The sequence below is a fragment of the Scyliorhinus torazame genome, chromosome 7, assembly GCF_047496885.1.
Source record: "Scyliorhinus torazame isolate Kashiwa2021f chromosome 7, sScyTor2.1, whole genome shotgun sequence".
Lineage (NCBI taxonomy): Eukaryota > Metazoa > Chordata > Chondrichthyes > Carcharhiniformes > Scyliorhinidae > Scyliorhinus > Scyliorhinus torazame.
Window position 1 is genome coordinate 95589239 of NC_092713.1, and position 21766 is coordinate 95611004.

A 21766-nucleotide genomic window follows, 5' to 3' on the forward strand; every position below is an offset into this window, starting at 1 on the left:
TTAAGTGGGTCGGTGCAGACTCGATGGGCTGAATGGTCTCCTTCTGCACTGTATATCCTATGTTCCAAAATTGTTGTTTTAACACAATTCTTGACATAGTCACTCATTCCTGTTACGTCAAGAGTCGGCTCCAAACTTAAGTGAGGCTTTGAAAGGGGCTCTCCTGACTCCTTCCACCTTTAAAGCTGCCTGATAATGGCAAGGATAGCAGTATAGGAAGGGGTTATTCAACTACTAATTCAACTACTTTTTCAACACGTCTTCATTCAGACCGTTACCAGCTGGTGGAAACATACATATTAGCGTATAGTGAATAGTTTAATTTTAACTCAACAACTTTTATCTTCCAGTGGCAAAAATTCAGAATTAAACACTCAATCTTCAAAATAGTACTTTTATTGCCCGAGATGCAACATTTTAACAATAAAACCAAATTTTCAGCCACAAATCAGACTTTGATTTTTGAAATTGAGAGTTCATACATTATAGTAAAAACCAAACCATTAGGGTTGGCCAATAAATGCCAGCCTTGTCAGCAACACTCATATCCCGTGTAGATCTGTAGAGGGACAGGTAGTATTGAGGAAGCAAGGGGGCTGCAGAAGGATTTGGACAAGCTAGGAGAGTGGGCAATGAAGTGGCAAATGAAATACAATGTGGAAAAGTGGAGGTTATGCACTGTGGAAGGAGGAATTTAAGCATAGACTATTTTCTAAATGGGGAAATGCTTAGGAAATCAGAAGCATAAAGGGACTTGGGAGTCCTTGTTCACGATTCTCTTAAGGTTAATGTGCAGATTCAGTCGGCAGTTAAGAAGGCAGATGTAATGTTAGCATTCATGTCAAGAGGGCTAGAATACAAGACCAGGCTCTGGTCAGACCCCATTTGGAGTATTATGAGCAGTTTTGGGCTCCGTATCTAAGGAAGGATGTGCTAGCCTTGGAAAGGGTCCAGAGGAGGTTCACAAGAATGATCGCTGGAACGAAGAACTTGTCATATGAGGAACGTTTGAGGACTCTGGGTCTGTATTTGTTGGAGTTTAGAAGGATGAGAGGGGATCTTATTGAAACTTACAAGATACTGTGAGGCCTGGATAGAATGGACGTGGAGAGGACGTTTCCACTTGTAGGAAAAACTAGAAGCAGAGGACACCATATCAGGCTAAAGGGACGATCCTTTAAAACAGAGATGAGGAGGAATTTCTTCAGCCAGAGGCTGGTGAATCTGTGGAGGTCAAATCATAGAGTGTCTTTAAGACAGAGATAGATAGGTTCTTGATTAATAAGGGGATCAGTGGTTATGGGGAGAAGGCAGGAGAATGGGGGTGAGAAAATATCAGCCATGATTGAATGGCGGAGCAGACCTGATGGGCCGAGTGGCCTAATTCTGCTCCTTTGTCTTATGGTCTTATGTACAAGCAAAAACAATTTGTTTTTTTTTGTCTTTTATGTTCCTGGGTAACAAATGAGGCATATTAGGGTCAGTGTGATATAGAAATCAGAGTATGGAGGGCGGCATGTGGTGCAGTGGTTAGCATTGGGACTGTGGCACTGAGGATCTGGGTTCAAATCCCGGCCCTGGGTCACTGTCCGTGTGGAGTTTGCACATTCTCCCCATATCTGCGTGGGTTTCACCCCCACAACCCAAAGATGTGCAGGTTAGGTGGATTGGCCACGCTAAATTGTCCCTTAATTGGAAAAAAACAAATAATTTGGTACCCTAAATTTATTTTAAAAAAAGAAATCAGAGTATAGAAGGAAAACATTAGTTTAATTGACAGCTTGGTAGGGAAACTCATTGTGGAACTGAACTCAGGAAGGCCCTTGGTTCCATCCCAAGTCTGTGCTGAGCAAACTGATCTCGGTCAGAGTGGCAGGGAAAACTGCAATTGCCTCAGCTAGGAGGAATAAAACAAAATCTGGGCTCACAATCCTGAATGAGGCCTGTTGCAAAACATGGACCTGTGAATCTCAGGTATGGAAATAACCAGGTTCAGCTATTATCCCATCAAACTGGGCCACGTTAGCAAGGTCTTCAAGGAAGGGTAAAGTTCTTGGAACTGCACTCAAGTTAGTTCCTCCAGAATAAAAGGAGAAAATGGAAAATCAAAAGGACTTCCAAATAGTTCATTCTCTGTAAAGCAAAGGTCCTGCTCAATCTTTCCTGCAGTGGCCTTCCTTCCACTCACTGTCTCCTTCCTACGGCATCATTCCCATTGGTTGCGGGTGGAATCCTGTGCCCAGTGGCGGGTTTGGTCACTGTGGGGTCTTTAATCAGTTAGGAGTGTGCAGACCCCACCACCTTCCCGACTCTCCCATGACAGGCTTCCTACCCTGCCACCCCTATTGATGCCCATTAAAGTGAAATTAAGGAGGAAAAGCAGCGAGAGGGAGAGGGGGAAAAGCAGCGAGAGGGAGAGGGGAAAAATCAATGAGACCGAGAGGGAAAAAGCAGCGAGAGGCAGAAGGGGAAAAGCAATGAGAGGGAGAGGAGGGAAGCAGTGAGAGGGAGAGGAAGAAAAGTGGTGGAAAGGAGAAAAAGCAGCGAGAGGGAGAGGGGGAAGCAGTGAGACGGAGAGGGGGAAAAGCAGCGAGAGGGAGAGGGGGAAATGCAGCGAGAGGGAGAGGGGGGAAAGCAGCGAGAGGGAGAGGGGGAAAAGCAGCGAGAGGGAGAGGGGGAAAAGCAGCGAGAGGGAGAGGGGGAAAAGCAGTGAGAGGGAGAAGGGGAAAAGCAGCGACAGGGAGAGGAGGGAAACAGTGAGAGGGAGAGGAGGAAAAGCAGCTAGAGGGAGAGGGGAAAAGCAATGAGAGGGAGAGGGGGAAAGCAACAAGAGGAAGAGGTGGAAAAGCAATGAGACCGAGAGGGAAAAAGCAGCGAGAGGCAGAAGGGGAAAAGCAATGAGAGGGAGAGGAGGGAAGCAGTGAGAGGGAGAGGAAGAAAAGTGGTGGAAAGGAGAAAAAGCAGCGAGAGGGAGAAGGGGAAAAGCAGCGAGGGGGGGGGGGGGAAAGCAGTGAGAGGAAGAGGGGGAAGCAGTGAGACGGAGAGGGGGAAAAGCAGCGAGAGGGAGAGGGGGAAATGCAGCGAGAGGGAGAGCGGGGAAAGCAGCGAGAGGGAGGGGGGAAGCAGTGAGAGGGAGGGGGGGATAAGCAGTGAGAGGGAGAAGGGGAAAAGCAGTGAGAGGGAGAGGGGGAAAAGCAGCGAGAGGGAGAGGGGGAAAAGCAGCGAGAGGGAGAGGAGGGAAACAGTGAGAGGGAGAGGAGGAAAAGCAGCTAGAGGGAGAGGGGAAAAGCAGCAAGAGGGAGAGGGGGAAAATCAATGAGACCGAGAGGGAGAGGGGAAAAGCAGCGAGAGGGAGAGGGGGAAAATCAATGAGACCGAGAGGGAGAAAGCAGCGAGAGGCAGAGAGGGAAAAGCAGCGAGAGGGAGAGGGGGAAGCAGTGAGAGGGAGAGGGGGAAAAGCAACGAGAGGGAGAGGGGGAAAAGCAGTGAGAGGGAGAGGGGAAAGCAGTGAGAGGGAGAGGGGGAGAAGCAGCGAGAGGGAGAGGGGGAAAAGCAGTGAGAGGGAGAGGGGAAAAGCAGCGAGAGGGAGAGGGGGAAAAGCAGCGAGAGGGAGAGGGGGAAGCAGTGAGAGGGAGAGGGGGAGAAGCAGCGAGAGGGAGAGGGGGAAAATCAATGAGACCGAGAGGGAGAAAGCAGCGAGAGGCAGAGAGGGAAAAGCAATGAGAGGGAGAGGGGGAAAAGCAACGAGAGGAAGAGGGGAAAAGCAATGAGACCGAGAGGGATAAAGCAGCGAGAGGCAGAAGGGGAAAAGCAGCGAGAGGGAGAGGGGGAAGCAGTGAGTGAGAGGGGGAAAAGCAGCGAGAGGGAGAGGGGAAAAGCAGCGAGAGGGAGAGGGGGAAAAGCAGCGAGAGGGAGAGGGGGAAAAGCAGCGAGAGGGAGAGGGGGAAAAGCAGCGAGAGGGAGAGGGGGAGAAGAAGCGAGAGGGAGAGGGGGATAAGCAGCGAGAGGGAGAGGGGGAAAATCAATGAGACCGAGAGGGAGAAAGCAGCGAGAGGCAGAGAGGGAAAAGCAATGAGAGTGAGAGGGGGAAAAGCAACGAGAGGGAGAGGGGGAAAAGCAATGAGACCGAGAGGGAAAAAGCAGCGAGAGGCAGAAGGGGAAAAGCAATGAGAGGGAGAGGAGGGAATCAGTGAGAGGGAGAGGAAGAAAAGTGGTGGGAAGGAGAAAAAGCAGCGAGAGGGAGAAGGGGAAAAGCAGCGAGAGGGAGAGGGGGAAAAGCAGCGAGAGGGAGAGGGGGAAAAGCAGTGAGAGGGAGAAGGGGAAAAGCAGCGAGAGGGAGAGGGGGAAAAGCAGCGAGAGGGGGAAAAGCAGCGAGAGGGAGAGGGGGAAGCAGTGAGAGGGAGAGGGGGAGAAGCAGCGAGAGGGAGAGGGGGAAGCAGTGAGAGGGAGAGGGGGAGAAGCAGTGAGAGGGAGAGGGGGAGAAGCAGCGAGAGGGAGAGGGGGAGAAGCAGCGAGAGGGAGAGGGGGAGAAGCAGCGAGAGGGAGAGGGGGATAAGCAGCGAGAGGGAGAGGGGGAAGCAGTGATAGGGAGAGGGGGATAAGCAGCGAGAGGGAGAGGGGGAAGCAGTGATAGGGAGAGGGGGATAAGCAGCGAGGGAGGGGGGAAGCAGTGAGAGGGAGAGGGGGATAAGCAGCGAGAGGGAGTTGCAGCGAGAGGGAGAGGGTGAAGCAGTGAGAGGGAGAGGGGGATAAGCAGCGAGAGAGAGAGGGGATGCAGTGAGATAGAGAGGGGGATAAGCAGCGAGAGGGAGACGCAGTGAGAGGGAGAGGGGGGAAAACAGCGAGAGGGAGAGGGGGATAAGCAGGGAGAGGGGGATGCAGTGAGAGGGAGAGGTGGAAAAGCAGCGAGAGGGGATGCAATGAGCAACGGAAACATTGAGTGGAGGAAGGGGAAATGCAGTAAGGAGGGGGGAAAAGCAGTGAGCGGGGGAAGCATTGAGTGAGGGAGGGGGCTGCGCCATGAGGAATTTAAGTAGAGTTAGAAAGTTGTAGAGAGTTTGTAAGTTATGAAACATGAATAACTGTAGACCTGGTACACTGTACAGTTACTAGTGTATTTGTATTGTGTAAATGTTTTTGTGTTTTTTTGTGCCAAGGTATCTAATTGAAGAATTAAAACAATAAATTCTACTAATTAAAATAAGGGTGATTTAGCTTGGCCAATCCACCTAACCTGCACATCTTTGGACTGTGGGAGGAAACCGGAGCACCCGGAGGAAACGCACGCAGACACGGTGCGAACGTGCAGACTCCGTCCGCACAGACAGTGACCCAAGCCGGGAATCGAACCTGGGGTCCTGGAGCTGTGAAGCAACTCTGCTAACCACTGTGCTACCGTGCTGCCCTACCGATGTGATATTCCTCAACTCCACTTTCCCGCATTATCCCCATAACCTTTGATTCCCTTAAAAATCTGTCTATTGAGAGGTATGCTTGTTGCTCAGTTTCTTCCACAGCTTTCCATTATTATCGTCAAATGGCTTAATTAGGTAATTACATGTTAGGACAGCATAGAAATGCATTTGATGCCTGCTTAAACAGAGTTAAAATGTTTAAATGCAAATTTTGAATTCTGAATGAAGTATTTCAAGAAGTATGGAGTTGTACTCACTCTTTCTACTTAACTCACTTTTGTCACGCCCCCCTCCCCTCTCGCTGTTTCCCTCCTGCTCCCATCTTGCCCTTCCCCCTCCCTATTTTATTGACCTTTTGAACTGCAATGACATTGAAAACTTAGATGAGGTTGAGGCTACATGTTATGAAATGAAATGAAAATCGTTTATTGTCACAAGTAGGCTTCAACTGAAGTTACTGTGAAAAGCCCCTAGTCGCCACATTCCGGCGCCTGTTCGGGGAGGCTAGTACGAGAATTGAACCGTGCTGTTGGCCTGCCTTGGTCTGCTTTCAAAGCCAGCGATTTAGTCCTGTGCTAAACCAGCTCTCAATTTTGTAGACCTCTATCAGCCTCCGTCTCTCCAGTGAAAACAATTCTAGTTTATTCAACCTCTCCTCATCGCCAACACCCTCAAGATCACCCAACATCCTGGTGAACCTTCTTTGCACTCTCTCCAAAGCTTCCACATCCTTCTGATAATGTGGTGATCAGAACTGTACGCAATATCCCAAATGCAGCCTAACCAAGGTTTTATACAGCTGCAACATGATTTCCCAACTCCTGTACTCAATGGCCTGGCGGATAAAAGCAAGCATGCCATATGCCTTCTTAATCACCTTGGCCACACGTGTTGTCGGGAACTGTGGACCTGCACGCCCAGATCCCTATTTATGTTAACGTTCCTAAGGGTTCTGCCATTTATAGTATAATTCATATCTAGTGACATGATAGTACACAGCAAATGATCCACTCGTGCAGAACTAACATGCTAAATATCGTAGGGTAGATAGTCAGAGACATTTTCCAAGGATGGAAGTGTCAATTGAAAGGGGTCACAGGTTCAAGGTGAGACGGGGAAGTTTAAGGGAGATATGCAGGGTACGTTTTTCACACAAGAGTGGTGGGTGCCTGGAATGTGCTGCCAGAGCATGTGGTGGTAGCAGGCACATTAACAACATTTCTGAGGCAAATGGATGGATACATGAATAGGGAGGAAATAGAGGGATACGGACCGATTAAGGGCAGAAGTTTTGTTTTTAGTTAGGGCATCATGATCAGCACATGCTTGGAGGGCCGAATGGCCTGTTCCTGTGCCACACTTTTCTTTGTCCTTTTGTTTTTTAACATTACTCTCCTGACCCACAATCCCAACTGATAAAGTGCTTTTTCTGAGAGCATTTTTCAAGGATGTCATCAATGGGTTAGCAATCAGATGTTTCTGTGATTCCGTACACAATGAATTATTCACTTAATAACTCACTCAGAGCTAAGTTCAGATTTGACACAGCAGCAGAGGAAAGGAAACAGAAAATCAAGAGTGGGGTCAATTCAAGAAGGGTGCAGGTTCAAGGGCCACTCTCAGACTTGAATGAGTCAAAAATGAGGAGTCACATTCCATTGCAGTACTGAGGGAGTGTTCCAGCATTGGGTGTGCTGTCTATTGGATGAGACGTTAAACTGAAGCCATGTCAGTCATCTCAGCTGGGCATAAAAGAAAGAATAGCAGAGTTAGAAGGAGGCCAGGGGAGTTAACCCAATGTCCTCAACAGTATTTGTCCTTCAAAAGAGCATCATAAAATAGATTTTCTTGGTCATTATCACATTCCTATTATGGGAGCATGCTGTTTGTCAATGGTTTGTGTGTCAGAGCTTCCAATATTATAGTATTTCAAAAGTACTTCATTGATTGTAATGGGCTTTGGGATGTCTCGTCATGAAAGGCACAATATAAATGTTAGACTGGGAGCTTGGATAATGGAGCCTCCCAATCTCGTTCTCTTGCCTTCTTTTTCCAGCAAGAAATGTGAACAAAGCTAATTCCCAGCTCGGATAACATCCCACAGCCAGGACAAGAACGTAGTAACTGTGCTGAAGCTCACTGATGAGGGACAGTCAGACTGCAAATGTTTCCCAGACCAGGTTGAACACAATAAATAGCAGATAGATGATTTTTTTTCCCCCTAAAAGACATTAGCATATGAGCTTTATATTCAGCACTATTCTTACAATGTTTCACTATTTTGCACAGGTACATTTCATTCGAAGTACACTGCAAAGACATTAGCAACAGCAAAGAGAGATCGGTTACAGAAAGAGAAGGAAGAGAATGTGTCCGTGCTGGAATTCCAGAGACAGCGGCTGCCGATGCGGATGCTCTGTTCATTCAGCTGTCCAATATGGATTAAAACAATAATCTTGTATCGTGGAATCATGAGATCCTTTATTCGAGCTTTTATAACCTAAAAATGAGAAGTATTATTTTACAACAATTTATTAAATATATGGACAGCCAGCTATTATCCTCTGGCAATATCCCGTTCTCAAAAACAGACTATGTGTACATAATATCAATTCCCAACTCCAATTCCATTTGTAAAACATAGTTTTCCTGGAGATAGGTGAGCCATATGCTCTAACCTCACTCGCATTACGGATCACGAGACATAACTTTTTTCAAGGTTCTAGTGCTGCCACGAAGTACTGGAAGTTTTTTAAAATTACTTATGCCACTGAAAGTGGGCAGAGATAATGGGCGCAATTCAACAACCTCGTTAACCGGATTTAACGGTCGCACCTGCGAGGCCTCAACCTGGTGCCTTTCAGTACTGGTTCACATAGTGAACCAGGCTCGAAACAAAACTTGCCGCGTTGATAGGGTATGTCCCAAGGAAGAACAGTTTAAGAAATCCAGATTGTGCACTTTAAAAATTTTTTTTTAGGAGCACCCAATTCTCAATTTCTGCCTGGAGGTCGGTGACCAGTGGTTTTCCGTAAGGATCTGTTCTGGGACCTCCGCTCTTTGTGGTTTTTATAAATGACTTGGATGAGGAAGTGGCAGGGTGGGTTAGTAAGTTTGCCGATGACACAAAGGTTGGGGGAGTTGTAGATAGTGTTGAGGGTTGTTGCAGGTTACAACAGGACATTGACAGGACGCAGAGCTGGGCTGAGAAGTGGCAGATGAAGTTCAACCTTGATAAATGTGAAGTGTTTCATTTTGGAAGGTCAAATTTGAATGCTGAATACAGGGCTAAAGGCAGGATTCTTGGAAGTGTGGAGGAACAGAGGGATCTTGGGGTCCACGTACATAGATCCCTCAAAGTTGCCACCCAGGTTGATAGGGTTGTCAAGAAGGTGTATGGTGTGTTGGCTTTCATTAACAGGGGGATTGAGTTTAAGAGCCACGAGGTTTTGCTGCAGTTTCATAAAACCCTAGTTAGACCACACTTGGAATATTGTGTCCAGCTCTGTTCGCCTCATTATAGGAAGGATGCAGATGCTTTAGAGAGGGTACAGAGGAGATTTACCAGGATGCTGCCTGGACTGGAGGGCATGTCTTTTGAAGAAAGGTTGAGGGAGCTAGGGCTTTTCTCACTGGAGCGAAGAAGGCAGAGAGGTGTCTTGATAGAGGTGTATAAGGTGATGAGAGGCATGGATAGAATGGATAGCCAGAGACTTTTCCCCCAGGTGGAAATAGCTGTCACGAGGGGACATAATTTTAAGGTGATTGGAGGAAGGTATAGGGGAGATGTCAGAGGTAGGATCTTTAAACAGAGAGCGGTAAGTGAGTGGAATGCATTGCCAGCAGAGGTGGTGGAGTCAAAGTCATTAGGGACATTTAAGTGACTCTTAGACAGGCACATGGAGTGCAGTAAATTGAAGGGGTGTAGGTTAGGTTGATCTTAGATTAGGATAAATGGTTGGCACAACATCGTGGGCTGAAGGGCCTGTACTGTGCTCTACTGTTCTTTGTTCTATGTTCTCATTCATTTTTCCAATTAAGGGGCAATTTAGCATGGCCAATTCACCTACCCTGCACATCTTTTGGGTTGTGGGGGCAAAACCCACGCAAACACGGGGAGAATGTGAAAACTCCACATGGACAGTGACCCAGAGCCAGGATTGAACCTGGGACCTCGGCGCCGTGTGGCTGCAGTGCTACCACTGTGCCACCGTGCTGCCCTAGATTGTGCACTTTTTAAAAGAATGCACTTTTTAAAAGAAGATCCTTTATATAATAATGTTTACTGTCACAAGTAGGCATACATCAACTCCACCACTCTCCGGCGCCTGTTTGCCTACACAGAGGGAGAATTCACAATGTCTAAATTACCTAACAGCACGTCTTTCAGGACTTGTGGGTGGAAACCGCAGCACCCGGAAGAAACCCACGCAGACACAGGGAAAACGAGTATACTCCACTTAGAAAGTGGCCCAAGCCGGGAATCGAACCTGGGACCCTGGAGCTGTGATGCTACAGTGCTACCGTGCCACCCATCTGCTAAAAAGGGGAAATGGCCTGAATTTTTTAATTTTAAGTAGAAGAATGTTGAATGTTGTTTTATTTATAATTTGCTGATTATTCGTCACAGCTGTCAAAATGTGAGCAGAGTTTTCAGAGCAGCTTGTTGGATGCGGATTGGCCTGAAACCGCCTTAGCGAGATGGAAGCTCCCAATTAAAATATTTTGTTTTTAAAACTTTGTACTTGTAGACCATCCAGCAAGCAGAGAAAATCCTCAAGGAAGAGCTGTGTAATTGTAATAACATTGATTTAACTAACACAACATGAAGGAGCTATGCATTCTACACGCCTCCGTTGTCTGGTTTTCAATAAATAAACTTGTGACTCAAGATTTTACTACTAGCCTATGGGTTCTGTTTTGCCCTTCACCTGGTGGCACAGATGGAAAAATCCAGAAATGAGACAAATGATAAACAGTTCTTCAACATGCTGAACCATCCGATCAATAAATTTTCTCCCATTAAATTCCAAAGATGTTGTTTAAACACATTTCCCTCTACCTTTGTTGTTTGAAATCAAGAATCATCACTATGATTCCTACTCCAATTCATTCTTTTCCAGAACTTCAACATTGTGAAACTCCTGCATTTTCTTTTCCTGTACAATAAATAGGCATTCAAAACCCAAATTTTGCAATACTTATCACTGATACGGAGTTATCTTAAATCTCTCAATAATGGTGACGTCTTTTGATCTGGGCCTCTGCTCCATTATAATTGACTGTATAAAGATGGAACAGTTTTGAACCAGTAAATATTAAAAGTGCTCGAAGAGAAACATATTCTGGAGTTTGGTGTTTTATCGGCTTTGAGAAAGAAGGACGGAGAGAAACATAGTGGGTTTGAAGATTATTTCCATAAATTACAGTTTTAAGACAATGCTGAATTTTCTGAATCCCACAGTAGATTTTAGTGCAGAAATATGGGCACCCTGGATGAATATTGGTATGCAATTTTTTTTTCTCTTCAGCAAAATCTTACTAAAGATCTATCGCATCTCCTAGCAGAGTGTGTACCTTAATTTTCTCCAAGATGTGTAAAGATAGTGCGGGCAACAAATAATGGTGATTTTGGATCATTGGAAAGGAGAAATCCCCAGGATAACTTTCTGAAGAGTTAATTACCTGCAGCTTCACCAGCCCCCTAACACCTCCTCCGCAGCAAGAGATGTCAAATGCCAGCATACGAGACTGTCAATTTAATGCCACATTATGTTGAGCTTTTGAGTGTTGACTGTGGGTTCAAAGTGGTCCCAAGGTGAAATGACTTTAATATACAGTGGAGGTTTCCCTCTCAGGGGCTGGACAGAGACCCTGGCTGGGATTTTCCAGCCTCTGTGCCGAAATTGCGTTCGGCGCGGGGACGGAGAATGGGCGCCAGACCCGCGATCGGGTCCGACGCTGGGATGCGAGCCTCTGCCAACCGGAGAATCAGCGCCAGTCGGGGGCCGTTGAAAGGCCCCTGCGGCGATATTCCGCGGTCGACCGGCCAAGCTCCCGTCGGCGTGGTTCACGTATGGTTCCACCCGGCGGGAGCTTGGCGTTGCGGCGGCCGTCCTGGTTGGGGGGGGGGGGGGGATCAGCCTCCAGGGGGGAGTGGCCTCCACTACGGCCAGGCCTGCGATCGGGGGCCACTGATCAGCAGGCGCGTGCGATCTGGGGGGGGCGGGGCCTACCTTTGTACTGGCCCGCCGTGTGGATCTGCCATGTTCTGCGGGGCCAGCAAGGAAGCGGCCGCTGCGCGTTTGCACGGACCTGCAGCCAGCCGCAGCTTGCATGCATGGACCCGCGGCTGGCAGTGCGGGGCCGCGTTTCGGCAGCCGGAGCTGCGTGGAGCACTCCGGCGCTGTGCTGGCCCCCCGTGGGCTACGGAATTGCTGGACCAAGAGGCTCGTTGGTACCAGCGTGAAACACTTAGCCACCGTTTTGAAGAATCCCGGCCCGAGTTCTCAGATGTCAACATATGGTGCACCAACTGAGTCACTTAGTTTCTCCAACATACAATTTAATCAAATTGTAGAAAATTGTCCATGTACAAATATAAATGCATGGACTTTCAGTGACTGAATGACCCATCCAGGTGATATTGGGAATACTGACAACAAAGTGAAAAGCGCTGTGAGCCAGAAAAAATAACAGACAGCATTAAGGTGGAGCGTTTACAATCCCACTTACAAATGTATAGTTTTAACATGAACTTTTAGAGTTTATTATTAAAGCTTAAAGCAATTAAATTTGATAACTGACACGGGATGCTCGTAAAAATCATCCACAACAGAAGAGGTCAGTTGAACAAATCTGTTCATTATCCAGATTAATTCTGTCTACCATTGGCATATATTTTCATCCAGCTCTGTCCCAAACCCCTCTGAAAATGTACTTTGTGACCCTGCCACAGGACCTTATTCCATAAATTGTTATTGTTTTACTTCTGACTTTCTAATTTTATACTTTGTCCCCACCAGGTCTAAAAATTCCTATTTTCTGTTCAATTTGACAGCTTTCAAATCCAGAAACATCTTTGTAATTTGCACAATACCCATTCAAGGTCAATAATATCCAACATGTCTGACTAATAGAACACACAAATTTTCATTATTTTCCACAGGCAAGACAATGCAAACTTTTTGAAACGTCATATTTCCGGGTGGTCTTTTTTCCCCTCAACATTTAGTGAAGCTGGTGGAGGTGAGGGGGAAGATGTTAGGTAGATTTTGTGAGGGCCACCAAGAATCCAGCACGAGTTTCAAGGATACAAAGAAATAATATTTATTTACAATAACATATATAACACAACAGCAGCAACCTCACTTGCTGCTTACTCCTTCCTGCTGGTTCCAAACTGGCCAGCTTTATTTATACAGGGAGTCTGCGAATGATTTCTCCACCCCCCTCATTGGGGAAGCTCATACTCCCACAGGATTGTGGGATTGTCATTAATCCACAGCCAATGGTAACTAGGCAGGTTATACATCCCTCCCCCCAAAGTCCAAGGAATCCACCGAAGACCCTGGCGAAGGAGGGCGTCGGACTCGTTTTGCCGCAGGCCGGACACCATTTGCACGAGGCGCTGGATCGGGCGGCGTGTAACGAGACGGAGACCGGCGCTTCCGTGATGAACGGTGTAACGGTTGTACATCCACAGCCCGTGGGCCCGAGGATTCCCCCTCAGATGCGTCCTGTGTCTCCATCTCGGAGTCAGAGTCTGCTGCCTCTATCACCTCGGCGTCTCTATCTCCACACAGTTCTGTAACGACCTGCGCAGGCTTTGAGTGAGGCACCAGAGGAAGATTGCGAGGACCACTTTCCATTGTCTCTGGTCTCTGCGGCTGTAGAAATGAGCTCCGGGGGCGGGGAATCTTTGGAAGGGATAGTCTTCTGGACCGAACGTGGTCTACATGTTCGCGCTGGAGACGACCCTGGGCTTGCACCTGGTAAGATATAGGGCCCGTTTGGCGAAAGACTACGCCAGGGACACACTGGGCACCACCAGCAAAATTGCGAACGAACATTGGGTCACCGGGCGCAAACTGCTGATTCGGCCAATGCAAACCCTGTCCCTGCCGTTGTGTGCGGCATACTTTTGCGCCAATGTCCGGAAAAACCATACTCAGGTGGGTGCTAAGTCTCTGGCCCATTAGGAGTTCTGAAGGAGCTACCCCAGTCACCGCATGGGGGGTGGTCCTATACGAAAACATAAAGCGAGCCAGTCTCGTGTCCATTGACTCGGAAAATTGCTTCTTTAGGCCTCGTTTGAATGTCTGCACTGCGCGCTCCGCCAACCAATTTGAAGCCGGGTGGTAAGGGGCAGTGCGGATATGGCATATGCCATTCAACTTCGTGAACCTCGCAAACTCCTCACTCGTGAATGGAGTGCCGTTATCCGTGACCAGCACTTCGGGGAGGCCATGTGTACTAAAAGACAAACGCATCTTCTCAATTGTTGCGCAGGACGTTGTGCCTAGCATCTTATGCACGTCTAGTCATTTAGACTGGGCGTCGATTAATAAAAGGAACATGGATCCTTGAAAAGGGCCGGCGAAATCCGCATGCAAGCGCACCCAAGGCCGCCCTGGCCATTCCCAGTGATGTAGGGACCCGGCCGGCGGAAGCTTCTGATGCTCCTGACAAATGGAGCAGTTTTGGGCCACCTTCTCAATGTCGGCGTCGAGGCCTGGCCACCAGACATAACTCCGGGCCAACATTTTCATTTTGGTCACACCTGGATGCCCATTGTGCAAGTCTCTTAGTATCAGCTCCTGTCCTTTTTCCGGGCCAATCACACACGTCCCCCACAAGAGGATGTCGTCTTCCACGCTGAATTCTGACAGCTTGGAGGAAAATGCCCGCAACTCCCCTGGGATCTGTCTATGCTGCCCACCATACAGGACTATGTGTCGAACCTTTGACAGGACTGGCTCCGTCTGGGTCCACTCACGGATCTGTGATGCCGTGACAGGCAAGGTGTCCATAAAATTTATGGTTGCAACCACCTCACCGGTCGTGGGGGGTCGGCATGGGGCCGGTCGATAAAGGCAATCGGCTCAGTGCGTCGGCATTTGCTATCTGTGTACCTGGTTTGTGCTCCAGAGAATACTCGTATGCAGCGAGCAACAAAGCCCAGCGCTGGATCCGTGCGGAAGCAATGGGCAGTATTGGCTTATCCTCTCTGAAAAATCCCAGCAGAGGCTTATGATCAGTCACGATAGTGAAGTGGCGGCCATACACATACTGGTGGAAGCATTTCACCGCGAAAACCACTGCCAGGCCCTTCTTCTTGATCTGCGCGTACTTTTTTTCCGCTGCAGTCAATGTGCGGGAGGCGAAAGCTATCGGCCGCTCGGCCCCGTTCTCCATCTTGTGGGACAGGACAGCCCCAATACCATACGGGGATGCATCACATGTGATGAGCAAAGGCTTTCCAGGATCATAGTGGGTTAGTAACCCAGACGACGACAATTGTTGTTTTACCCGCCGGAAAGCGGTTTCTTGCGGCTGTCCCCAAACCCAGTTGTGATTTTTCTTTAGCAGAAGATGCAACGGGGCCAGCGTAGTTGCCAGATTGGGGAGGAACTTCCCGTAATAGTTTACAAGGCCGAGAAAAGAACGAAGATGCGAAGTGTCAGTCGGGTCGGGGGCCTGTTGAATCGCGCGCACCTTCTCTGCGACGGGGTGCAAACCTTCGCGGTCCACACCCAGGTAGACTACTTCCTTCGCCTGAAAGACGCACTTTGTGCGACGTAAATGGACTCCAGTTTCCGAAAAGCGTCTAAGGACAGCCTCCAGATTTTCCAAATGTTCCTGGTCCGACGTCCCTGTGATGAAAACGTCATCCAAGTAGATAGCGATACGTGGTAAACCTCTCAAAATGCCTTCCATAACGTGTTGAAAAATAGCGCAGGCAAGGGATACTCCAAAGGGCAACCGTGTATATTCATACAGGCCCCGGTGTGTATTAATCGTTACATATGGTCGGGAGGCAGAGTCCAGCTCCAACTGTAGGTAGGCGTAGTTCCTGCAATGTCCAATGGTTCCCCCGTGTAGGTGGCCAACCTGGCCTGTGTGTCGGTTAATGTAAGGGTCTGTATACCCTGCTTGATGCGGTCGAATGTCCTCTGGGTGATCACGGAGACCGCTGCGCCAGTGTCCAATTCCATCTCAAGCGGGTGACCATTGACCCATACTGTCACCTTAATGGGGGCCACACGGGGAGCTGCCACACAATGCAGCTGCAGGCAGTCGTTCTCCGTCTCCACGTCCTCAGGAGTCGTCGCCGCAGGCTCATCCACATGGAAGGTACGGCCCCTGGGCTGGTCCCAGTTTCGGTCGGAACGACGGCGCCTCTGGCACCCCCAGGACCGGCGTCCGCGACGGGGTCGGCGCCTACAAGTCTGACACGGACATGGCTCCTCATCCATTGGTTCTGGAGGAGGCTCCCTTCGGGGAGGAATGTCCGATGGCCACTGGCGTCGATCCGGAGTGCGGGGGGACATTTTCGGACGGAAGGGGCTGCGCCCCAACGCATGCACTTCCATTCCCTGTATCTCCTGCACTCCTCGCTCTGCGCTCTCTCGGGATAATACTATTTGAATGGCCTGTTGAAAATTCAATGTTGGCTGAGCTAACAACTTTCTCCGGGTGGCCGCATTGCTAATACCGCAAACCAAACGGTTGCGTAACATTTCTGACAAGGTCTCACCATAGTCACAGTACTCCGCAATCCTGCGTAACCTGGATAGAAAGTCGGCAAGGGATTCTCCTGGGGTCCTCTCAGCGGTATTAAACCGGTAACGTTGGACTATCGTAGACGGGATTGGGTTAAAATGCTGCCCCACTAAATTCACAAGTTCATCAAATGTTTTGGTGTCCGGCGCAGCTGGGTACGTAAGGCTCCTAATCACCCCAAACGTATGCGGGCCGCAAGCGGTGAGCAATATGACCACCTGGCGCTAGTTTACGGTGATATTGTTTGCCCGGAAATAGTAATGCATCCGTTGTGCATACTGGTTCCAGCTTTCCAGCGCAGCATCAAAAACATTCAAACGTCCGTACAGAGGCATGGTGCAATAGAAAACAACTTCCAACCTGTATCCAACAAAAATCCAGGGAGGTGGCTTCAGCAGTGTAGACAGCTATTCACTTTAACCCTCGTCGCCAGTTTTGTGAGGGCCACCAAGAAACCAGCACGAGTTTCAAGGATACAAAGAAATAACATTTATTTACAATAACATATATATATATACACACAACAGTAGCAACCTCACTTGCTGCTTACTCCTTCCTGCTGGTTCCAAACTGGCCAGCTTTATTTATACAGGGAGTCTGCTAATGATTTCTCCGCCCCCCTCATTGGGGAAGCTCATACTCCCACAGGATTGTGGGATTGTCATTAGTCCCCAGTCAATGGTAAGCAGGCAGGTTATAACAGTAGAGAAGCAAAGTTTTAAATTCCACTTACTTCGGAGATCGTCTTCGTCATCTGCCTGCAGAGCTCAGGCTCATATTTCTCCTCCTGTAAGTAGCTTGCCAGGACGTCTTTCAGAATATTGTTCACAGTTGCCCCTGGAAAATACTTTGTCGGATCTAGGAATGGGTACAACAACTTTAACATAATGGAGCAACAAGATTGGTAAGCAACATTACATTCATTATTGATTTAAAAGTATAAAGACGAAGAAACGTCTTGGGAACATAAACCTGTTCAAAGAATCCATGAACCATAAGTTTATGACAATTATTATTAAACTTTCATGCAGAATTTGAGGCACAACTCAAATTTATATTTCCTGGTTACATCCTTAAAAATATTAAATGCCACTACCCATGAACATAATAGAATTAGAAAAAAAAATTTAAACAAGTTAAGACGAAAAAGATGTTTAAATTGTGCGTAAAGTCTTTCAGGGAGCTCAACAGATCTTAATGTGTGAAATCAGATGAAAATATTGCAAATTGGGATTTTCCAATATAGTAAATCCTTGTACCAAAATGTCACAATTGTCAAACAAACAGAAGGAACATTAATGGATGTGATTTTCCCAAACATTTCTGAGTATTATTTTGGGTGGGTTCAGCAGGGTGTTTTCCGACGGCATTTTGGGTAAGATCCAGACCTGGATTCACCCATGTCATTTTTTGGGGCCTTGGCGAGTTTCTCCCAGATCTAGCCCACACTTTGAAATTATTTCAGCAGTGGGGAGCTGAACTCACTGGCGAGACCAGCCCCTCAGAGATCGGGGCTTCATTTTTAAAGAGTGCCCTGATCTCTAAGTGCGCTTGAGGGTCCCCCATACCCCCTGCCCATGGATAATGCCTCACCCTGAAGGCATGGGCATTAGCCCCCTTCCCCCACAAGTGAAGACACCCCGCTATGGGGTCATTGAGGGGGCCCACCTTTTTCAAGCCCACACCCCCACTTTTGTGCCTCTCCCCTTTCAGGATCCCCCCTTCGCCCCTCAACCTTTATGAGACCCCTTCATATCCCACTTTCATCATGCCCCCACTCTTCATGCACCCCCCTGCCTTTCATGGGTATGGCCTCTCAGACCCGACCCTTGGCAGTGTCAACCTGGCTCACGGGAACCCTGGCACTGCCAGTCTAGAACCAGGGCATTGCCCCAGGTACCCTGGCCGTGCCAATCAGGCACCCTTCCGGGTTCTGCCAGAGTGCCCAGTTGATACTGCCAGGGTATCCGGGTGCCAGGGGGAGCGTCCTGTCCCTGACCACCTGGGGGGCTCTAATGGCCCCCTGAGAACGCCAGTCGCCATCATGACTGATCTCAGCTTGTGGAGACCCTACAAATCGGTGCCCGGTTGAGGCCTTGCCGTTGCAGCCAGTGATTCCCATGCGTCGGGTTAACGTGGCCCGGCATATTTAAATGAGCCTAAATATCATTATCCGGATCACGCCCAGTGGGATTCACCTGTTCCTTCCAAATTTTGCTGGAGGATTTGAAACCTCCCAAGGTTTTTTTTCATGCTGGGGTAAGCTTTTGGTATCATTCCTCCCTCTCCCTACAGAGGTAGGTACCTTAGATGGCATTGGGAAATGAATGGCAACCACAATATTGGAAGATGTCAGTAGGTGGGCAAAAGTTCCACTTTGCACCCATGACCTTACCAGCCAATCTCAGGGCCAAGATCGCTGCACAAAGTGGATAATTCCCTTCACTAAGCTCATGTAGAAAATGAAAACATCAAGGGTAATAATGGCACAGACTTGGAGTTGCAAATTCATGTAAAATGTGAATACATTTTGATACTTTGCAGATATAAACCAGGTGAATGTATCTGAAACAAAGACAGATGACTCAGACAATTAAACACATCGGTTAGGAGAAAGACTACAGTATTGATATATTTTCCATCGCTCATACATTCCCCAAGAACATTGGCTCAAGAATAATTTCCACACTTAATGTCCAGAGATAATGTTCCTGATGGCAACAGTCCCCTTCGAGAGAACTTGCTGACCAAAGAAGCATAATCACCAGACTTACAGCCGCTATTCTACTTAGGCATACAGGCCTGGCTTAAGTGTGAAGAACATTTGGTGATGCTTGATTTATGAACTTACACAGGACTTAAAGGACAACTACTTTAAAATTGTAAGAATTCTGCCTTGGATGACTGAAATACTGTTGAAAAAATGCTGCCCAATTCAGTGGGCTAGTCATCACTCAATCTTCCCCACAATACGTAACTCATGGCCACTAATGGTAACTAATAACCATCGAGTAGGAACGAAGCTGAAATTATGAAATCTTTTCAACATAAATGCATGAAGAAAGAAAGTGAGCTTTTCATCAATTGTTTTCAGTTTGTGATCATTTACTGTTTCTGGTATCACTAACTTATGAAGAGAGATTGACAAGCCTCAACTCACTTAACTGATATGTGTTTTCCATTTGTTGTGCGGGGCGTGGAAGGTCATCATGATGCCCTGGATCATCCATATAGGACACAGTGCTCATGGAGCTGCTTAAAGAAAGATAATAAGAGCAGAAAGAACAGATATTTTATAGGGTAAAGCATAAGTGAAGTTAACTTTTTTTATTTGTAAATTATGTTGCCCAAAAACAAACTGTGGATATTGTGGTATTATAGGTATTACGGTACCTGATAGGCTAAAGCACCATTGGTGGAAACTGTATGCTTTTTATTGGCTAGTGTGTATAATAGCTCTGCCTTGCTAGTCGGGGTATAAGAACCTGTGCCGCCCCAGCAGCCCTCATTCTGTATTTGAGCTGCTGGGGGAAACATCTAGCTTATTAAAGCCTTCAGTTGGACTACAACCTCGCTTTAGTGGTCATTGATCGTGCATCAGATATCTTTTGAACTCTTTGGCTAATACAACAAAAAATAACTGAGACCAATAGTTCACTTCTGGTGCAGGAGGATTGAATGCTCAGAACTGACAGTTGAAATGTCTTGGGTGCGAGAATCTTTCACATAAACTGTGCACAGGGTGCATTGGGACACTGGTCGCTCAATGTCAACAGTAAAAACATGCTGCTTCTTCAAAATGTGCTTATTTTTCCTGATGCACATACACAGGGGGTTGAATTATATGGCCCTGTCATAGTCGTGGGGGAATGCAGCGAGCCACTCAAAATTCCATTGACATCAGCCGGACTGAAAGATTCCATTGTTGGGAGATGCCGTAAAATTCAGCCCAAAGTATGTTTGTAAAGGCTTTGCCATATCAAAAAGTAAGATACTGACCAGTATACACCAACTAAACTATTAAATCAATAAGTATAGTCCTTTTCATATAGTTGTAGGGTGCAATCTACCAGCCGCATCCTGCCAGAAACAGGGCGCAACATGGCTGATAGATTCCGGGACAGGCCTCCCCGGGATTTCTGACGAGCATTATGCCTTGCAAGATCTAACCAGATCTCACAAAACGTCTTCATCTGGGTCCCGACCATTGTGAGCGGGACCCAGTCTCGCACGGCTAAGTCAGTTTAAGAACCCACTTAGCCGCACTCAGGCCGGATGTAATGGTCACCCAGAATCTATTGGTCTCACCAAGGTGACCAAAGCCGGGTCCTGTTCAGTACTGGTCCCCACAAACTGGGACCAGGCGGAACGGTACCCGAGGGGGTCTCCCAGGCGATCAGAGTCCCCGGGGTGGTCGGTCTCTGGGAAGTGTTGTACCCTGGCACTGCTGGTGCCACCCAGGCACCGTGCTCTGCCACCCTAGAAGTACCACCTGCGTGTCACCTGGCACTACAGAGCCAAGATGTCAGGCTGACATTTTCCCCACGCCGGGATCGGTCTCGGGGTACCCTGGCCTTGTGAGGTGGGGTGCAGGGGGCTCAATTTAGACGAGTTGGGAGTTTGGGGGGGGGGGGGGGGTCTGGGGGTTGCTTCCGCGGGCTGAGAGATCGGGATGCCATTTTAAATGGCATTCCAATCTCTCCCTGCGAGGAGGAGCTCTACTCACTGTAACTCTTCAGTGCAGGAAATTGGTGCGGCCTTGGTTTGGGGGGGGGGGCGGGTTAAAAAAATAAGAGGCCGTTAGATGGCCCCGCAAATCCCATCCAGAACAGACTCCATTTTCTTTAGTTAGAACGTGCCCATAGCATTTTACAGCACAGAAAGAGGCCCTTTGGTCCATCAAGTCTGCCCTCTGGATCGGTCTATGATATTCCCCCTTCCTCCTTCCCCCCCTCCCCCCATTGGTTTCAGCACCCTTCCTCTTCTCTTGTGGTTTCCCCATTTTTCTCCCCTCCCCGGGTAGCGCAGTCCTTTGGTTCTTCATCTTTTTTTTTCCCTGGCTTACTCCTCGTTGCTGGCCTCAAACAGGTTTTGGAACGGGCCGACGAACTGCCCCCAAGTATCCAGGAAGCCTTCCTCTGACCCTCGGGTGGCGTACTTAATCTTCTCCAGGTGGAGAAATTCCGAAAGGTCAGCGAGCCAGTCTGCAGCTGTGGGTGATGCTGCCGTTCGCCAGCCGAGCAGGATTCTCTGGAATGCGATCAGGGAAGCGAAAGCAAGTGCGTTGGCCCCCTTCTCCATGTGTAGCTCTGGCTGCTCCGATACCCCGAAGATTGCCACTATTGGGCATGGCTTCACCATCACCCCCACAACACTGGACATTGCCTCAGAGAAGGCTGTCCAGAACACAGCAAGCTTGGGGCAAGCCCAAAACATGTGGGTGTGGTTGGCCGGGCCCCTCTGGCACCGTTCACATTTGTCCTCCACCTCCGGGAAGAACCTTGTCATTCGGGATCTGGTTAGGTGCGCTCTGTGCACCACTCTGAGCTGCGTTAGGCTTAGCCTTG

At 48.3% G+C, this 21766-nt stretch overlaps 1 protein-coding gene across 3 annotated transcripts in view; it reads right to left on the reverse strand.

Moving 5' to 3' along the window:
* Nucleotides 1-380: 380 nt before the first annotated feature.
* dynlt5 (dynein light chain Tctex-type family member 5) overlaps nt 381-21766 on the reverse strand; it is a 47745-nt gene continuing 26359 nt past the window's right edge. For 2 of the 3 annotated variants that reach the window (XM_072511099.1, XM_072511101.1), the window contains exons 3-5: nt 19360-19451; nt 16933-17057; nt 381-7914 (exon numbers count right to left, since the gene is read on the reverse strand). In XM_072511099.1, coding sequence (XP_072367200.1) covers nt 7711-7914; nt 16933-17057; nt 19360-19451 — 421 coding nt within the window. In that variant the 3' untranslated portion in view covers nt 381-7710. Of the gene's footprint in view, nt 7915-16932; nt 17058-19359; nt 19455-21766 lie in introns of all 3 variants that reach the window. The other variant, XM_072511098.1, reaches the window with a different exon arrangement.